Source organism: Urocampus carinirostris, chromosome 3 (assembly GCF_059441175.1).
Source record: "Urocampus carinirostris isolate Australia breed hairy pipefish chromosome 3, RoL_Ucar_1.0, whole genome shotgun sequence".
Classification (NCBI taxonomy): Eukaryota; Metazoa; Chordata; class Actinopteri; order Syngnathiformes; family Syngnathidae; genus Urocampus; species Urocampus carinirostris.
In genome coordinates, this window is record NC_142351.1 from 131721 (window position 1) to 150486 (window position 18766).

Below are 18766 nucleotides of genomic sequence, written 5' to 3' on the forward strand. Positions count from 1 at the left end.
TCACAGAGTTGAAATTTGATTTCATTGATTTTTTTTTTGAATTCTCACAAAATCCGTGTTTTTGTTGCATTACTGTTAAAAATGTTGGTACCGCCTTCATCTGTTAAGCAGGGTTGGGTAGGGTTACTTGAACTTGATTACTTTCAATGACTTTTGGATGACTCTTAAACCAAATATGCTAGGAAAAAAACAAAAGCAACTAAATAGGAATCAAATGACTCCATTTTGTGCAGGCTTGGGGAGTAACGGAATCCACGGAACGGCAAAAATGATGTTTGGATTTATTTTCACTTTGTTTCTGTCGCATTTGATGTTGGTTTTGCCAGAGATCAAAGAGATCAAAGCCAGGAGAGAAAGCTTACCACGTGTTGTGAGTCATCATTTGATTCCTATTGAGTTTCTTTTGTCTTTCATGAGCATGTTTGGTTTTGGAGACATCCAAAAGTCATTGAAAGTCATCCAGTTCAAGTAACCCTGCTGTTAAGACATGTGCTGTGCGGCCGCCTTTTTGGTTTGCCGTATGTGACGACCCTCTTTCACGCACGACACAAGGTTTCACAATCACTCGGTTTATTGCCTGCATTCAGTCAACAAAACAATACAAAAGTCAGGGGCATCTGTTCACGACTGCAATTATCTCCAGCGCTTACAAATTGACTGAAGCTACGGCAAGCGCTGAAGCCCATAAACTGCCAGACGAAAAAGACAGTCGCAGATGCCCATGACTTAACCTAAAGGAAGTACCGGATTATTAACAGTAATACGACAAAAACACAGATTTTGTGAGAATTCCAAAAAACATTCAAAACAATCAAATTTCAACTCTGTTACGCCTACCTTCGGCTCAATAACACGGTGCTGAAGGTAAGCTGTGCCCAATGTCAGTTGGATAAAAAAATGCATATTTTGCAAGATATAGGAGCTGCTTTCATGAACTATCTTTGCATATAAATGTATATAAGTTGTGCTAAAAGAAGTATATATAAAAAAAGCACTCATTTAAAGTAAAGTAATGTAGCTTGAAACGATGATGCAACGTGTTTCGATGCAACCACGCCACGAGGTGCGGCATGTTGAGCGATGTCCCGTTTTTGTCGGCAGACTCCAGCGCGCTGCTAACGATGTTGAAAACCAGCGGAGGTGCTGACCACATGGTGCGCGTATGTTGTGTCGCTCATGGCAGCAACTGGAATAAAAGCCTCATGTTCCTTATGTTCATATGGCTTTCCAGTGTCAACTTTATTTTGGTCCATGATAATCCAAGTCCCTTTTCTGTTTTATCTTGACTTAACAGAGTTAAGTTTCGATTCTGGCAAAAGTAACGTGATTTCAGACTCTTTCATGGCCATAATAACAACACATTACCCTATGGCTTTCAATTATATTTATTTGGTTCGGAATCTAAGTTGGTGGTTACCAATTCGGTCAGTAGGCGGTGCTCTCGGTTTCCGACACGAATTCATTCGAAATAGCCCGCGTCTAGCATTTATCATGAAGGATGCAACTTTAAATACAACTGTAAAAGATCGATTTTGGAGTTATTTGATATGGAAAGTGATCAGTCCAGAAGAAAAATAACATCGACCCAAAAATAATGCACACAGTTTGATTTCAACAAACTACGTTTTATTCACAGGACAAAGAAAATGGAATCAAACGAAAGAATAAAGCACATTGTTGACACAAGCACTCAGTGTGAGCAAGGAGGAAGGTGGAAGAAATGATGCAACAGGTTAACAGTAATGATCAGTGCACCCGGTTTTAAGATAATAAACCCATTTCAATGATATGGAATTGTTTTCATGCGTGCCAACATGGGATATTTGCCCAAACCACCAAAGAGGGTGCTGCAATAACCATTTTTGTGTACTTTTGAGAACAAAAGTCCCTCAGGGGAGGAGTGTGTGAGAAGCAGCACATGGCCAACCAGGAAGATGAAGAAATAAAGGTTCCTATCTCTTTTGGCGGCGGACTTCACGGGGATTGTTCTCATCCGGACGACAGGGACGGAGAGAACCACAGGCTCTTCAAGCTTTGTGGCTCTAGTGAGAACAGGCCCCAACCCTGGGGACCTAGGTCGGCCATTTTATTGTTATGATGAGTATAATTATTGATAAAAGGCAAAATTTTATGGGGACAAGAGATAAAATAGATCATATATCAAGAAATATGACACAGATGCAAATCATGAATCTTTTGAATCCATAAGAAGACTTTGAGGTTACAAATCTTTATGATACAACTGGAGAGTCTGCTCACTTCCTGTGAATGAATGAATGTGGCTTTTTTGACGTGGTAGCAGTCAGTGGTTTAAAAAAGGGGAGGGGAAATGTTTTTTTTTTTTTTTAAATCTCCCACTTTCAGTAAATGTTTGACCACAAACCAAGCAGGCAAAAGTCTTTGCACCGGGTCTTGTGTGTCATTTCTAGTGTCCAATAATAGTCTGAAAAATAGTCTGTGTAATATAGTGTAATAATCTGTGAAGCCCTTTGAGAATCTTGTGTTTAAGAGCTATACAAATAAAAATGACTTGACTTGACGATATAGATATTTTTTTTCACCACAATATCAACAGGTCAAAGGAGATGAGTTTCTTTATTGTGTAGGGCAACCTAAAACAAGCGGTAGAAAACAAAATAACTTAACTACAGGTGTAATTCCCTGTTTATGCCTTTTGGGAGACTTTTTGGCTATTTTTCAGTGTGGGTTAATGTGTGTATTTTTAAGTACCCACTTGAAGTGAATCTTTGACCGCAAACTGAGCAAGAAAAAGGCTTCTCCCCAGTGTGGGTTAATGTGTGTGCTTTTAAGTGTCCATTTTGGGTGAATCTTTGACCGCAAATTGAGCAGGAAAAAGGCTTCTCGCCAGTGTGGGTTCTAGTATGTACTTTTAAGTCCCCACTCTGGGCAAATCGTTTACCGCAAACTGAGCAAGAAAAAGGCTTCTCCCCAGTGTGGGTTCGCTGGTGTATTTTTAAGTACCCACTTGAAGTGAATCTTTGACCGCAAACTGAGCAAGAAAAAGGCTTCTCGCCGGTGTGGGTTCGCTGGTGTATTTTTAAGTTCTGACTTGAAGTGAATCTTTGACCGCAAACTGAGCAAGAAAAAGGCTTCTCGCCAGTGTGCGTTTTAGTGTGTATTTTTAAGTCTCCACGCTGGTTGAATCTTTTTCCACAAACCGAACAGGAAAAAGGCTCCTTGCCAGCGTGGATTAGTTGGTGCGATTTCAATTGTCCATTTTGGGTGAATTTTCGACCGCAAACTGAACAAGAAAAAAGCTTCTCCCCAGTGTGGGTTCGCTGGTGTATTTTTAAGTACCCACTTGAAGTGAATCTTTGACCGCAAACTGAGCAAGAAAAAGGCTTCTCGCCGGTGTGGGTTCGCTGGTGTATTTTTAAGTTCTGACTTGAAGTGAATCTTTGACCGCAAACTGAGCAAGAAAAAGGCTTCTCGCCGGTGTGGGTTAGTTGGTGTAATTTTAAGGTCCCATTTTGGGTGAATCTTTTACCGCAAACTGAGCAAGAAAAAGGCTTCTCGCCAGTGTGGATTCGTATGTGTTGTATGAGGAGCCAACGCATGATAAATCCTCTACCACAAACTGAGCAAGAGAAAGGCTTTTCGCCTGTGTGGGATCTAATGTGTTTCTTTAAACTTCCACTTTTAGTGAATCTTTGACTGCAAACTGAGCAGGAAAAAGGCTTAACACCAGTGTGGGTTCTAATATGATTTGTTAAACTCCCATTGTCTGTGTATCTTTTACCACAAATTGAGCATGCGAAAGGCTTCTCTCCAGTGTGGGTTCGAATATGTCGCTTTAAGTTTCCACTCACGGTAAAAGTCTGACCGCATACTGAGCAGGCGAAAGGCTTCTCGCCTGTGTGGGTTAGTAGGTGTAATTTTAAGCTCTCATTCCGTGTGAATGTTCGGCCGCACACTGAACAAGAAAAAGGCTTCTCACCACCGTGTATTAGTTGGTGTGATTTCAATTGTCCATTTCGGGTGAATAGTTGACCGCAAACTGAACAAGAAAAAGGCTTCTCGCCAGTGTGGGTTCTGGTGTGTATTTTTAAGTTCCCACTGTTAGTGAATCTTTGACCGCAGACTGAGCAAGAAAAAGGCTTCTCACCAGTGTGGGTTAGTTGGTGTATTTTCAAGTGTCCATTTTGGGCGAATTTTTGACCGCAAACTGAACAAGAAAAAGGCTTCTCACCACCATGTATTAGTTGGTGTGATTTCAAGTGTCCATTTCGGGTGAATAGTTGACCGCAAACTGAACAAGAAAAAGGCTTCTCCCCAGTGTGGGTTCTGGTGTGCATTTTTAAGCTCCCATTTTGGGTGAATTTTTTACCACAAATTGAGCAGGAAAAAGGCTTCTCGCCAGCATGGAATTTCATATGCAACTTCATATAATACTTGCTTCGAAACGTTTTCCCGCACTGGGAACATGTGTTACCACCTTCTGACTGCGAGTCGTCCTCATCTGTTTCCAAGTGTTGACGGGAGCTGATGCTTTCGGGCTCCTGCCGACCTTGATCTTCGACAATTGAACGGACCCCGGTCACTCGCAAGACAGGCTCCCCATCTTCTGTCTCTTGCTTATTAACGTGATGAGCCTTCAGATCTTCCTCAATTTTAACATCAGGCAACTCTGGTTCCTGCCGCGCAGTACGAAGATATTCTTGGCTGACGTCTGCAAGACACAAGTCACATTTATTTGTATTGCCCTCAACTCGTTCAGTGCCGTAACGTTTTCAGAAGCGTTGTCCCCGAGTGCCAAAACGTGAAAAAATTCTAAAGGCTTAGGCGCTGCTGAACAGTGAGTATTAGGCCTCTGGGAATGAAATCCCCACGAGATGCCAAGAGTGGCTTTGTTCAGATTGTTTGCTGCATCCCATTCTTCCCACTTTCCCTCGCTATTTTTCCTCGTCACTTGGTTTTGCGCGTGCAAGTGTAACGTGTCCCAATACTCTCAAGTCAGAGGGAGAAGTCCCATTCGACCCCCAAAAGAACCACTTCGGATGGAAGGAGGTCAGGAGCCGACTTGGAACAAAGTAACTTCCCAGAAGTCGAATTCTCAATATCAACAAACATGGCTGGAAAGGAACCGCACAAATGTAAGTCCTTTTTCACAACTATGCATGTTTTTGAAACAAAATACATCGAGATGTCTTCGACATCAACGCAACGGAAAACCTTATCGTTGCCTCAAAACATGAACATTGCCAAATGGCTACTTTACACAGAGCACAAATCGACCAAAAAAGCCACAAACGACTCTTGGCACTCCAAACCGCCGAGTACGTTAATTTGTTCGGAAGATCGCGGTTTAGCCCGTTTTTATCTTAAAGGAGTCGTGCCTTCACATCCACACGGACAAAACGCCGGTCGCTGAAGCGGCATAGTCACGATAACGTTATGGATATATGTCATTGCGCGTGTTTACTGCGCACGATTCCGCGCGTCCCGTTTTCTTTACAATATGATGCTAACACGTGAGACCGAATCGATTCTTGACACGTAGGGGAGGTAGGCATTCTGTACCTGTTAAATTCTATTCTATCGATTCTAAATTCTAAAGCATATGTGATGCTGGCCAATAGAAGGCTCCGACAGCCACGTCAGGTTTGTGCTTGTCGATTCACTATGAAATCGTTATGCGGGAGACATCAGATCATTTCCTGTCTCGCGTCGAGTCGCGTCGGCCTGTTAGTGAGCAACTTGTGTCGAATGCGGTCATGCGGGCTAATGTTTCAGAGACTGTGGAGCAAACCAAAGCCCTGATCACATTCAGGGCAGAAAATGATGAGCAGTTCACAGAGAAAATGTTCACCACAAAACAACTGTGAGAGTGAGGAGGCTAACCTGCAGGTCCGCAATCTTATTGTGACAATGCATTAACCCACCCTTATGTCGAAGGACAGCTGTCGAAGCGATCGGCCGGGAGGTGAGCAACACGAGACATTTATCTATCTACCTTGGTCATATCCCTCAAGAGGGGTGACCGACAGCAAGACAAACACATACAATAACAAAGAAATTTAAAAAGGGGGAAAAATGGCAAAAAATCTCACACAAAGAATTTTGGACCATGACCGATCCAAATGCCCAAACAAGTTAGGCACCTCGGCACCCAAGTTGGTCATGCTTTCGTCTCTCCAGATGAAACGGGACACGACAAAGCGGCCACGACTCCTCAGAGCACCCAAAACCTTGGCTTCCCCGATTCACTCCGTGCGATACCTCGCACTCCATTCCACCAACTGCAGCCGCATCACAACCCAAGTACCGAAAGCTTTCCACTTCTTCCAGCTCCTGTCCATACGACCTTATTTCTAACGACATGCCCATTCCATCACGTGAACACCTGATCAGCCTTACTCTTCCCGACTTTGACGCATCACTTACGCTTATCACATACGCTTCCAAACTTACCAACCTTCTCAATGATTCCTCAGCATCAGCCACAAGCGCTCTGTCATCTGCAAACATCATCTGACTTGCCTGCTGCCACACTGTTAGACTGTTATCCATCATCTCTACACTTCTGCCAAATACTCTCACCACGCCATCCATGTACACATTAAACAGCCATGGTGACATCACAAACCCCTGTCTCACACCAGTCAACACAGGGAACCACTCACTTGTCTCACTCCCTACTCTTACACATGCTCTGCTGTTCATATAAAAACTCTTCAATGCTTCCAACAACTTTCCACCTACTCCATACATTACCATCACTTGCCACAACGCCTCTCCATCAACTCTGTCCTACGCCTTTTCCAAGTCCATGAAAGCCAAATAAACATTCTTACCTTTTGCAAAATATCTCTCACACGGCCGTCGTACTGCAAACACCTGATCCACACATCCTCTTCCTTTCCTGAAACCACTCTGCTCCTCCATCACCACCTCATTCGTTCTTTCTCTCGCTCTCTTAATCAAGACTCTTCCATACAGCTTACCCGGCACAGAACACAAACCGATACCTCTCGAATTGCAACATTCATACTTATCACCTTTGCCCTTATAAAAATGGCACCACACATGCACCCCACCAATCAACAGGAACCACACCACTTAAAAAGCATACATTCAACAAGCCTACTGACCAGTCAATCATGTCCGTGCCACCTTTCTTCAAGCATTCAGCAGTACAGCCATCCAACCCAGGTGCCTTCCCCCCCTTTCATTTCTTTCACTGCCTCTTGCACCTCCCATGTTTCCACAGGCTTCACATTTCAATCACCCAACACGGGCATTCTCTCCATACCGTCGATCGCCTGGACTCACTTCTCTCCCGTCCTCCACATTGAGCAACTCCTCAAAATACTCATCCCGTCCTGACCGCCAACCAGCAATCTACCATCCTTATCTTTCACTTTCTCTTCCTTTCCACACTCATCGTTTCTTACTATTTTCACTTCTTTCCACAACACTTTTCTCCTTTGCTCAAAGTTCACTCCTATCTTTCGACACCATTCATCATTTGCTTTCCTTTTCGCTGCTTCCACTGCCACTTTTACCAACCTTTTCTTCACTTCACGGCACTCTTATCTTGCAGCCACTCCTCAAAGGTATGCCTCTTTTATGTCACAGGCCCTGATACCTCATCATTCCACCATTCACTTCCTTTCCTAACACCTCGAACAACTTCTCTCATTCCGCACACTTGTTTCGCACTAATCAACAGTGCTTCTTTAAATCACTTCCATTCCATTTCCACATTCTCCACTTCCCTTCTACTACTCCGTTCATACTCTTCCCCTATCCTCTCTTGACACTCTCTTTCCTTTTCTGCATTATTCAACTCGGACATTTTCACCTCTTCCCTCACACTCGAGTTATAAGCTCATCAGATCACTTGTATCGGAGAACAGACGGGATCAAAATGGCATTATCACGAGGCCGCGCGTGCGGTTCTCGGCGGTAGGCCATCCGTTGACCCACCAGTATTGGTGGCGTCATTCATCCCATCTGAACCCGTAGAACCACCAATGGCAAGTTGAGAGGAGCAGGAACTGAACCCACCAGCACCTTATTGTTTTTGGACGATACACCAACATGACGTAATTATTCTTGTTTTTTCTACCCAACCTAAAGACCAACGTAGAACGTCCCGTGGAAGAGCGAGCCGCCATTACACCATCCACACCGCCGGGCACGTCGTCGGCATCTCCCGATCCGGCGCCAAACCCCAAATCACCCAGAAAAAAAAAGAAAGCGCGATACAATCATTGACTTTTTCAAAGAGGAGTCTGCCAGAGTGCAGAAAAGGAAACTGAGGCCAAAACCGAGCGGTTCCCGATCCTTTTTGGGAAGCTCGTGGACAAATTTCCAGAACTGTGACATCTCTGCCATGTTTCCCTTTGTTTTATAAAAGGAAAATATTTGATTTTATTAAGAACACAAGAAAGTTCCAGTTTGTGATTTCCAGTTAGATGGAAGTATTGGTACATTTTTGTTACATTTTGTGACACATTATTTATTTACTCTTATGTATTTCGGACCAATGTGAGTTTGTTTTCTGAGAGTAAATGATGATTTAACCCAGAGTGATTTGTAGTTGTTTTCTGTCCAACAGTCACATAGTTCACACACAGTATCTCACATCATTACGAAATAAACCACCAAGGTGTTTAATGAATAGGGGCTGCACTTACAGAAAACAATATACCAAATACACAAGTATGTACATGAACTTATTTAGAACTCAGGACAAATAGTGACTGCAGCAGTAATAACTAATAAGGATCCGAAATAAAAGAGGAACGGAACTTTTTCAAGTTGATCCAACCATATGATGCGGGGCTTGCGCTTTGTTACATCAGTGAGGCTAGTCCATCTCTTCTGGCATTTCCAGAGGTTTCGTCGGGGTCAGGGAGTTCTGGAATTGGCAGCCGCAGGTCCAGATTGTCCTCGGATACATCCTGATCTGGGTCTTGGATGTCCCAGTTGTCATAATGCAGAAAAGCACAGAATGCAAAATGTGGGTCTGACTTCCAGAGCCTGAAACATGACTTTGGGCAATTTCTTCCACATTAACTGCGCGACCCGGTGGACAAATCTTTGGACGGTGGACCTGGGAACACTGAAGACCCGTGACACCACGTGGTAGGACAGACCGTGGGCCAGCTAGTACACGTAGAACAAGTACTGTTTAGTTGTGACGCCCTTAATCAGCAAGAGTCTCAAAGGGCTGCACAGACCACAGACTATTATGACACCATCCCCTGATCTTAAACCGACACCAGGGAGAAAAATACACAGATATTGTCAACATATGTGATAGAAATGTGTTTTAAGCTTAGATTGAAACAGTTCCACTGAGGTTACAGATCCGATCTCAGGGGGAAGAGCATTCCACAGCACCGGAGCTCAAACAGAGAACGCTCAGGACCTCCAGCCACGGAGCTGTTCCCTCTTCGGCAGCTCCTGCGGGGCCCACGTGGCCTTCTTGCTAAGCCTGTAGTCCTGGATGAATTCTGACTCCACATCGAACCATAAGCACAGGATGGGAACATACCTGTCCAAGCTTATGGGACGGCCACTCTGGAACACAACAGATAAGATAAACAATTTAGACATAAATGTCGGCATAGAAAAGGCAAAGACAGCTTTTACTGTGACATATGCATCATGAAAACAATGTAGAAATGCTCTTTTTTTTAAAAATCTCTAAGGGCAACTCTTGAATTCAATGACTTGTGAACTAAGGTGTTTGGGTCCTACAGGGAAGGTTTGGTAACGATATGTCAGCTTAAGGGTCAGGTGGACTGTTCTTGTGTTTCTTTACTTTTCATCGTGTCACACTTTAAAGACCCCTACTATACCTGGTAAAATGGCGTTAAGATACTAATAACTAGGTTGTCATTTACGTCTACACCAACATGTGAAGGTGGGTTGTACGTTAACCCTTACTGAAATTGACCGAACGGGTCCTTTTTTGAACGAGTGGACGTACCTTGTAAAGATGAAGCAGCGCTTCTTAGCGCCGAAGCCGTCTTCAGTTTAGCGCATTTCTCCTCCGTTGATCGGAGAGACGGAAAAGGCCGTGAGCTTCCGGGCAGCATTTTCAACGTCGCACGGACTCTCCGACTGCCTCGACGCAGGTTAAGACTCGAGTCGTTTAGGTGCGACGTGGGCCAATACGTCACTGAGATAAACAGCCGTTTAGTATTACCGCCATCGACTGGACCGGGGTGGGACCTCGCAAGTGCCGTCCCATTTCTTAGGCGGCGATGTTCACCTGCACTTCTCTTATTGAGGGGACTTCCCTGTGGGAAGACCTCATGGAGGGTTCTCGGGGCCAAGTGGGAGGAATGGGACCGGACATTTTGTTTCCTTGTTTCCTGACGAGGACAGCAGAGAAAATCATGGGGACTTCTCTCCCCTCCATTCAGGACATTGGCCAGAAGCGCTGCCTATCCCGAGCCAAGAACATCACTAGGGACCCCTCTCACCCCCATCGTGGACTGTTCACTCTGCGAGCCTCTGGGAAGAGGTACTGCAGTGTGCGGTAGAGGACCACCAGGTTCCACAATAGTCTTGTCCCCCTGGCCATTAGACTGTTAAATGGTCAATCAAACACATAGTAAATCTAAACTGCTGCTAATCTGTACATCTGTTGGTTTTGTTTGACTTTTTGCACTACTGGCAGTTCTTTATAGCTAGCCACTCCTTGCACATCTGTTCTCCTCTGCACTATCGTACTACAGTGTTATCGTTACTGTTTACCTGACTGCCCATTTTGCACATCTGGTTAGCTGCTCCTCTTGCACTCTTTGCACTACTGTAAAATGCTATACATAGCCATAATTATTTAGTATATTATTAGTATTCAATACTCCAACTCAATACAACATTTTATTTATATCTGTACATTCAAGGGAACTGTGTGGGTCAGATGTATCGACATTTCGTTCTGTATACACGTGTACTAGAATGACAATAAAGTAGATCTGAATCTGAATCTTAATCCACCGTATTATTCTGTATGGTAGTGTGTCGGCGCCAACCTCTACGTCAAGTACGCGCAGTGTGACATGATACAAGTACGGAGTGTTACGCTTCAAAGCGTCGGAAAAATTAAAAAAAGACAATCCTCTCTGTAGAGTATGCTCCTACGACAATACATGTACTGCACCCCTTAATGAAGAAGTACAATTTAACGATCAAGCATTCAGGTTAAGAATTAATCAAGAAATCATGATGAACTCAAGACACTTGATTCCTGAAGAGTCAAAGACCTTAAGACCCATGAGCTCACTCGTGCATCGATCCACAAAAGGTTTGAACCCGACAGGCCGAAAACCTGCACCGTTGCGTTTGTTTTCATCGCGGCGGGTCACGTCGCCGTACGGATCGGATTTGGCTTCATCGTGCAGCCCTACTTACCGCCGTCACTCGGTATAAACCCTCAATACCGGATTTTCGCGCCCATAAAAGTCTCCGATTTTTTTTTCAAATTGTCGCTTTTGGAAGCAACGGAGGTAGACCGGCTCGGTGGCCTGAGGGTTGGGCGCCCGCTCCCCGGAACGGGAGGTCACAGGTCCAAGCATCATTACTCGAAACTTTTGGGGGTAATAGACGTTTTGGTGATCTTCCCCCCAAAATCATCCTCGACGACTTTCGGGCGCCTCTCGTTTGATTGCCGTCATCTAAAACCAACTTGGGAGACAGCGCCCTCAGGGTGTGAAAATACACAAGGTAAAAATACCCGAGCGGTGCCTGGTTTTGAAAGTAAACGTTGCGTCGCCACGGTGACCACGTGACAGAATGTTCGCTTCGGTTTGCGCATCCCTACGCGTCGACGTCAATTTCTCGACAATTCGGTCGAGCGGAAAGAAAAGGATATGGAAAGTTGAACCTGAAATGAAATTGAAGCAAACATTCTTTGAGCTGACAATAGCTTATTGTGTGTAGACATCTGGCGGAAGTCTTGAGCCGGGGGCGGGCAACCATCACGAGTTGTTTAGAGCAATGCAATAAGGAGCCTTCCCTTTTTGCCATATCTCCTCTCTGCGTATTTTTTGGGGCCACGCCCAACGACCTTCCCTCCAAAATAAGGACGTTTCTGAAAGAAAAACGACCAACCTGCTCTGTTCAACACAATTTGAAGTATCTTGTAAACAGTTCCTGGACACTCTGGTTCCTGCCACGCAGTAGGAAGATGGTCTTCACCGATTTCTGCAAAACAGAAGACAAACAGCATTTATTTGTGACGCCTTCACTGAAAGAAACTCACAAAAGGAATGCGCAAAACACCATTGCAACATCAACCTGATCTGAAAGCTACATGAGGGCAAGGAAAGACTCAAAAAAAGGTTAGGATGCGGAAAATGAAGAAACCTTGGGAAGGAACAGTACATGAAATATACAGGAAGTCATGGAAACAGGGTTCATACATGGTTTTCATGGCCAATTACGAGCACTTTTCAAGCACTCCCATAGCCATTTTTTTCTCCAGTACATTAAGAGGAAAAAAAAAATCCAGCGGCCATCAGAGGAAAGTTTTTTTGTTGTCGTCTTTGATGATTAAAATAAAGTCGCTATCTTGCTCCTAGCGCATGCTTTGTGCTATTTAGGGATGTTCCTATCCACGACCTACGATCTTTGTGAAAGGGCTGCTATAAACTGACATCGATTCTGCCATTGTGCTTCAACAATGCCTGAAGGCTCTGAAGGCGTTGCATAATAATAGATTTCAATACGAAAGAAAAAAAAGGAAGCTAAAGAAAAGCAGAAAAATGAGCCAAATTTGGACTCATTTTTAAAATACGAGTGCATTCAATCTTTCAATCGACTGCTGATCTTTTGCTTTTTGATCTTTTCACTTATTTGACTCTGAATGTTTTGTGTGCTTTTCATATACGTCTAAATCGGTCTGATGTAAACTGATGTGTTCATGTTTTGCATTTTCAGGGATTTTGTCTTCAGCGGGTAAAAAGCTTATATTGTTTTGTATTGTTTTACAATTTGTTTTGGTAGATCTGTGAATATTTTGATTGAATGTGTCCTTTGGGGATCCCCTGCAAACATATATGACTAACTGTTGAATAATTTGGTGAATAATGTTATATTATTATTGATAATACATCATTAAAAAGAAGAACTTGGAGGAGCTGTTTGGGAACCCAAAGAGTCGGGCCCTTCTCAGTATATCCGAATTAGAAGAGCCAGTTTACTAAATAGAGTTGTCCCTTGAGCCGCTTCTTCATTTATTGCATGATCTATAGAGTCAGACTGCCAATCTCTTGGCAATGGCGACAATTTCAAGCACTTCACCCATATCTCAGGAGGTAGAGCGCTCGTCTCGGGATCAAGGGATCCTAGTTCGAATCCCGGCTCGTCCGTGTTACATGTCGAAGTGTCCTCAGGTAAGACACTGAACCCCTAATACCCCCAATAAGCAGGTTAGCGCCTTCCATGGCTGCAAGGCCGCTATTGGGAAATGTGGAGCACATTGTAAAGCGCTTTGGGAAGTTATTGACTTGAAAAGCACTAGAGAAATGCAGATCATTTCATTTCTCCCACTAGGGGGACATGGCTCTGGTATATATATATATATATATATATATATATATATTATATATGTGTGTGTAACAAGTGTAATAATAACTTAAGTTTTGTTGAAATTCCTGCTGAAATATGTTGTATAGTTTTTGTGTGTCTTGCAATGATGAGTCCAACAGTGCCACCTGCTGGTATGGGGTAAAGTTTGGGCTTCTGATTTTGTGATTGGAAGGCGGGAGTTAGTTGGCAGTCTACAGTGCGCCGCTAACGGTAAGCCACGATCTTTCGGTGCTCCAAAAAAAGTTAATTGTAAAGATTAAAACGGCAGCTGGCAATTTTTTCTACATGCACAGTAATGTGATTGATGCTGTCAGGCTGTTTGGATTTATTTTTGTTTTGTTTCTGTCGCCTTTTGTGTTAGTTTTGCCGGACGTTGCATGTTGTGCTAAAATGCTAATTCCCCTTATAGTGTTGAAAGCCAGCAGAAGTAGGAAACCACGTGTTGTGTGGGACTCATTTTATTTCCAACAACTGTATTGAAAGCCTCATCATGCAGTCCAGCCCGAATGGGGATCTTAGGTTGGACGGCTACACCGCGGTTACAAATTATATATACATATATAAAGTTTGGATGCGACTTGATACCAGTTGCTGCTGAACTTCATTTCATTTCCTGCACTTTTAGTATTTGATCGAGGTGAAAATCGAGTCGTTTACTGTAAAAGGCTTTAAAAAGTTGTATTTGAATGAAAAAACACTATTCTATCTTTTGCAACATTTTGGAAAGCATTGTTATTGTAGCAGAAGCAAAAAAAATGTCCAACCTTCCCCGAGCTGCTTGGAAACAGCGTCCTCTCGTCGCGGTCCTTCCTCACTGGAGCGCATTTTATCCGTCTTTCAACGAAAAATATCTCCAACTCGGGATTAAAAAGGACCACAAAGTGATACTTGTGTCGAGTTGACGTCGTTTGAAGTCGACTAGAGGACTTTCTCCACATTCTATTGTTCGGCAGCCATGACACCTTCTCCTTCTCAACCCCGCCGCAATGGATTGTGGGTACACGTGGGACGGCTCACACGCTGCGTTCACAAAAATGGGTGTTTCGGAAGATCCTACCAGATACGACGGAAAAACGTCTCAAGAATATAGGAAGTCGGGGTTTTTAAACCCTCAACTGGGGAAATATGATAAGAAGGACACTCGAGGTGTGAGGTCCTGGTTGAAAAGTTGGGGTACATAGCCTTTCTCCTGGTCGGAGGTTGGAAAACTCAGTTATAGTCATTTCGGGAACGCAGCAACAGAAAACACATAGAAGACGAGATCGGTCGGCGACTAAATAACTCGATTCGTCCGGTGAACGACTATGTTAAGGCAATATTTGTAAAAAAGGAAATTATAAAAAGGTAAAAAGAAAAAGCAGTAACGGGTGTATTCATCACTTTCGTTCAGTTGAAATTCCTGCTGAAATATTTTTGTCTAGTTTGTGTTTAAGTGTCCTGCAATGACGAGTCCAACAGTGCCACCTGCTGGTGCAATAGAGTTGAAATTTGATTTCATTGTTTTTTTGTTGTTGAATTCTCACAAAATCCGTGTTTTTGTTGCATTACTGTGAAAAATGTTGGTACCGCCTTCATCTGTTAGGCAGGGTTGGGGAGGGTTACTTGAACTGGATTACTTTCAATGACTTTTGGATGACTCCAATAACTAATATGCTCATAAAAGACAAAAGAAACTCAATAGGAATCAAATGACTCCATTTTGTGCAGGCTTGGGGAGTAACGGAACACATGGAACGTCAAAAATGATGTTGGCAAGCTGTTTGGATTTATTTTCATTTTGTTTCTGTCGCATTTGATGTTGGTTTTGCCGGAGATCAAAGCCAGGAGAGAAAGCTTACCACGTGTTGGGAGTCATCATTTGATTCCTATTGAGTTTCTTTTGTCTTTTATGAGCATATTTGGTCTTGGAGTCTAAGAGTAATTGAGAGTAATCCAGTTAAAGTAACCCTGCTGTTAAGACATGTGCTGTGCGGCCGTCTTTTTGGTTTGCCACTTTATGGTCTTCTGCGCTTGCCGTACCTTCGGCTCAATAACATCGTGCTGAAGGTAAGCTGTGCCCAATATTGGTTTGGATAAAAAAAAAAATGCATATTTTGCTAGATATAGGAGCTGCTTTCACAAACTATCTTTGTATATAAGTTGTGCTAAATGAAGTATATATAAAAAACACGAATTTAAAGTAAAGTTATGTAGCTTGAAACCATGATGCAACGTGTTGCGATGCAACCACGCCACGAGGTGCGGCATGTTGAGCGATGACCCGTTTTTGTATTTTGGTTCATGTTTTAGACGATTGCAGTCATGCACAGAAGTTCTTTGTCTTGTTTACTGAATGCAGGCAATAAACCGAGTGACCGTCAACCCTTGTGTCGCGCATGATTGAGGGTCGTTACACTGGTATGAAGTAAGGTTTAATCTAGCCTCTGATTTTATGACCGGAAGGCGGATATTTTTGGCAGTCTCCAGCGCGCTGCTAACAATGTTGAAAACCAGCGGAGGTGCTGACCACATGGTGCGCGTTTGTTGTGTCGCTCATGGCAGCAACTGGAATAAAAACCTCATGTTCCTTATATTCATGGGGCTTTCCAGTCTCAACTTCATCTTAGTCCCTTTTCTGTTTTATCTTGACTTAACACAGAGTTAAGTTTTGATTCTGGCAAAAGTAACGTGGATTCTGACTCTTTCATGGCCATAATAACAACACATTACCACATGGCTTTCAATTATATTTATTTGGTTCGGAATCTAAGTTGGTGGTAATCAATTCGGTCAGTAGGCGGTGCTCTCGGTTTCTGACACAAATTTTTTCACGGACATTGCGAGAGTTTTAATCGCTTGAATGATCGTCCCGCGTCCATCCCAATTCTCCATACGTGCGCGTAAAAACGGGGCGTAAAATGTATCACTGGTTGCGACACTTATTTCAGGGTTTCGTTGAATACAATCGAAACATCGACTTATTTCGAATTTTATTGGCCGAGCAATGTGTCGATTATCATTTGAAGCGGTTTCGATTGGCTAGAGTTCTTGGCAGGTAAAGGAGGCGTTGTCGTTTTTAGCAATACGGACCGGGATAGGCTAATACGGGCTGAGGACCGACAAGCCAGGCCGCGATTGGCTGAAAAGGCAGAGATACCTTTCGACTGTTTTTTTTTAAATCCATTATGGTGTGTTTTGGAGTAAACCTTTTTAGGACGTTACGTACTCTGGTGGAACTTCATGGCTCCAAGACCATGTCCTCGGTGAGCAACGTCAGATTTAGAGTTTAGGGATGAGTATACTATGAAATCTTGATATTTTGAATGTCAAAGGTTGAAGCATCGGACTAAATTGAACATTATTGGTTTCGATTGTTAAAGGGGGAAAAAATTTGGCCACTGATGGGTCACGTTCTGTATGTACTCATAACAGTTCATATTTCAGTTGAATGTTGTCTTACAATGTGGTCATGGTGATTTCCAGTCTCAACTTCATTTTGGTCCAGGAAAATCCATGTCCCTTTTCTGTTTTGTCTTGCCTTAGCCTGTTAGATAATAATTAGTCATGTATCATTAAATCAACAAAAACAATCTAAAGAGCCGCCTCTGAGACAAAAAGAGCCGTCTAATTTGGGTCAGTCGAGCCCAAAGAGTCGCTTCTCTATAAAAAGACAGAATTCCTCTCACTACTACAAAGCAATATGCAGGGAAGGGCTGCTCCCTCCGTGGGGACACTGCGCGCTGCAGAGGCAGGAGAGTCCAAGCTCGTGTCCACTGACATTCACAATTCTATACGAGATGATGTATGCGCTCTCTAGACTGCCCTCATTACTATATCCACTTTTCTTGGGGTGGTCAGAGGGTTTCCGTGGGTGAGGGACCGGCCACCCCCCACTAGTAACGCCCCTGAGCGCTCCCACGCATGTTCAACCAACGCCAGATCCATCGTCCACAATGAGTGAATTTGAGCTGCTGATCGCCACCAACAACGTCCGGAATTGGAGTATTTTTTTTGTCATCAAGGAGTCTCGGCTTTTCCGACGCCGCGTTACATCACCGGCTCGAACGAGACGAATACTACTAAGATTGGAGACTGCGCGCTACAATAACAGCCGAACCATTGACACACACTGCTCACTCGATATGGAGTTTCTAGCAGTATCGTGCAGACACTTCTATATACTGGGAGAGTTAGCTGTGGTCTTTCACCGGACGCTAATGTTAGCATAGCGCTCAATCTCCTGCCCGCTGCTATCAATAAACAGCAGCTTGCACACCCCAACGGAGCTTTATCGTCGACTTTTATCGGGCATGTTTATGGACTTTACTCCCAAATCCATTCAATTGTGGACTGAGCAATTCGGACAAAACACTGGACTATGTTAGATCAAACATCAAAAATTCTGGTTGTATCCACCAACTCTGTTTGTCCCTCACCCCCCTCACCCCCCCTCCCCCCCCGAGGGAAAACGAAGCCTACTTACAACAAAGTCAGTTAGTTCTTTGTTCCTTTATCTCTTTGTTTCCTTATCCTCACTGTAAATGTGGACCTGGAGTCGTCCAATTTCGTTGTCACGGCATATCCATGTTGTAACAATGACAATAAAGGCATATCTATTCTAATCTATACGCAGGATGAAGCAGAAGCAAAAAAGGACGGACCTTCCCCGAGCTGCTTGGAAAGAGCGTCCGGTCGTCCATGTTCTCGCTCGGTCTCCTCTTTGGCTCCACGAAGCTGAAAAGGTTCTTCTTCCCAACTGGAGAACATTTTCTCCAAGTTTGAACGAAAAAACGCCACGAACACACCTTCGAAAATGACCTTAAATTGATACTTCTGGCGAGATGACTTCGTTCAAAGTCGACTACAGGACTTGTGGTAGTTTTCTCGACATTCTCTTGTTCGGCGGTAGTGCGGCAGCCATGACAGCTTCTCCTTCCGAACACCGCCGCAATGGATTGTGGGAGACAGATACAAACAGACGACTGGATAGGTCGATATGGTGTAGCAGCCCGCCAACTCGCGTGCCTACGTGGCGGCCATCTTGGTCGGGGCAACTTCGCGCAATGGAAGTACATTGAGAAGAAATCGCAACGTCCTCATTTTCAAACTGATTTTCATGTAGCTAACTTTTTGTTGTCAACACTTGCAATATTACGGAAAATTAACTTAAAAAAATATTTAAAAACTAAAAATGTTTTCTGAAAAAAACACA

The 18766-nt window shown here is 43.6% G+C and overlaps 1 protein-coding gene across 4 annotated transcripts; it reads right to left on the reverse strand.

The window, feature by feature from the left end:
* Nucleotides 1-1604: 1604 nt before the first annotated feature.
* On the reverse strand, nucleotides 1605-18500 carry LOC148368170 (uncharacterized). 4 transcript variants are annotated; one of them, XM_088330177.1, is made up of 3 exons: nucleotides 18216-18500; nucleotides 12097-12189; nucleotides 1605-4690 (listed from the first exon to the last, which is right to left on the reverse strand). In XM_088330177.1, the coding sequence occupies exons 1-3, from the start codon at nucleotides 18319-18321 to the stop codon at nucleotides 2691-2693; spliced, it is 2199 nt and encodes a 732-aa protein (XP_088186303.1). In that variant the 5' UTR covers nucleotides 18322-18500; the 3' UTR covers nucleotides 1605-2690. The 4 variants fall into 4 exon arrangements, with proteins under 4 accessions (XP_088186303.1, XP_088186305.1, XP_088186306.1 ...); XM_088330179.1 differs by lacking the exon at nucleotides 18216-18500 and adding an exon at nucleotides 14340-14849; XM_088330180.1 differs by lacking the exon at nucleotides 1605-4690 and adding an exon at nucleotides 8356-9552.
* Between the last annotated feature and the right edge of the window lie 266 nt (nucleotides 18501-18766).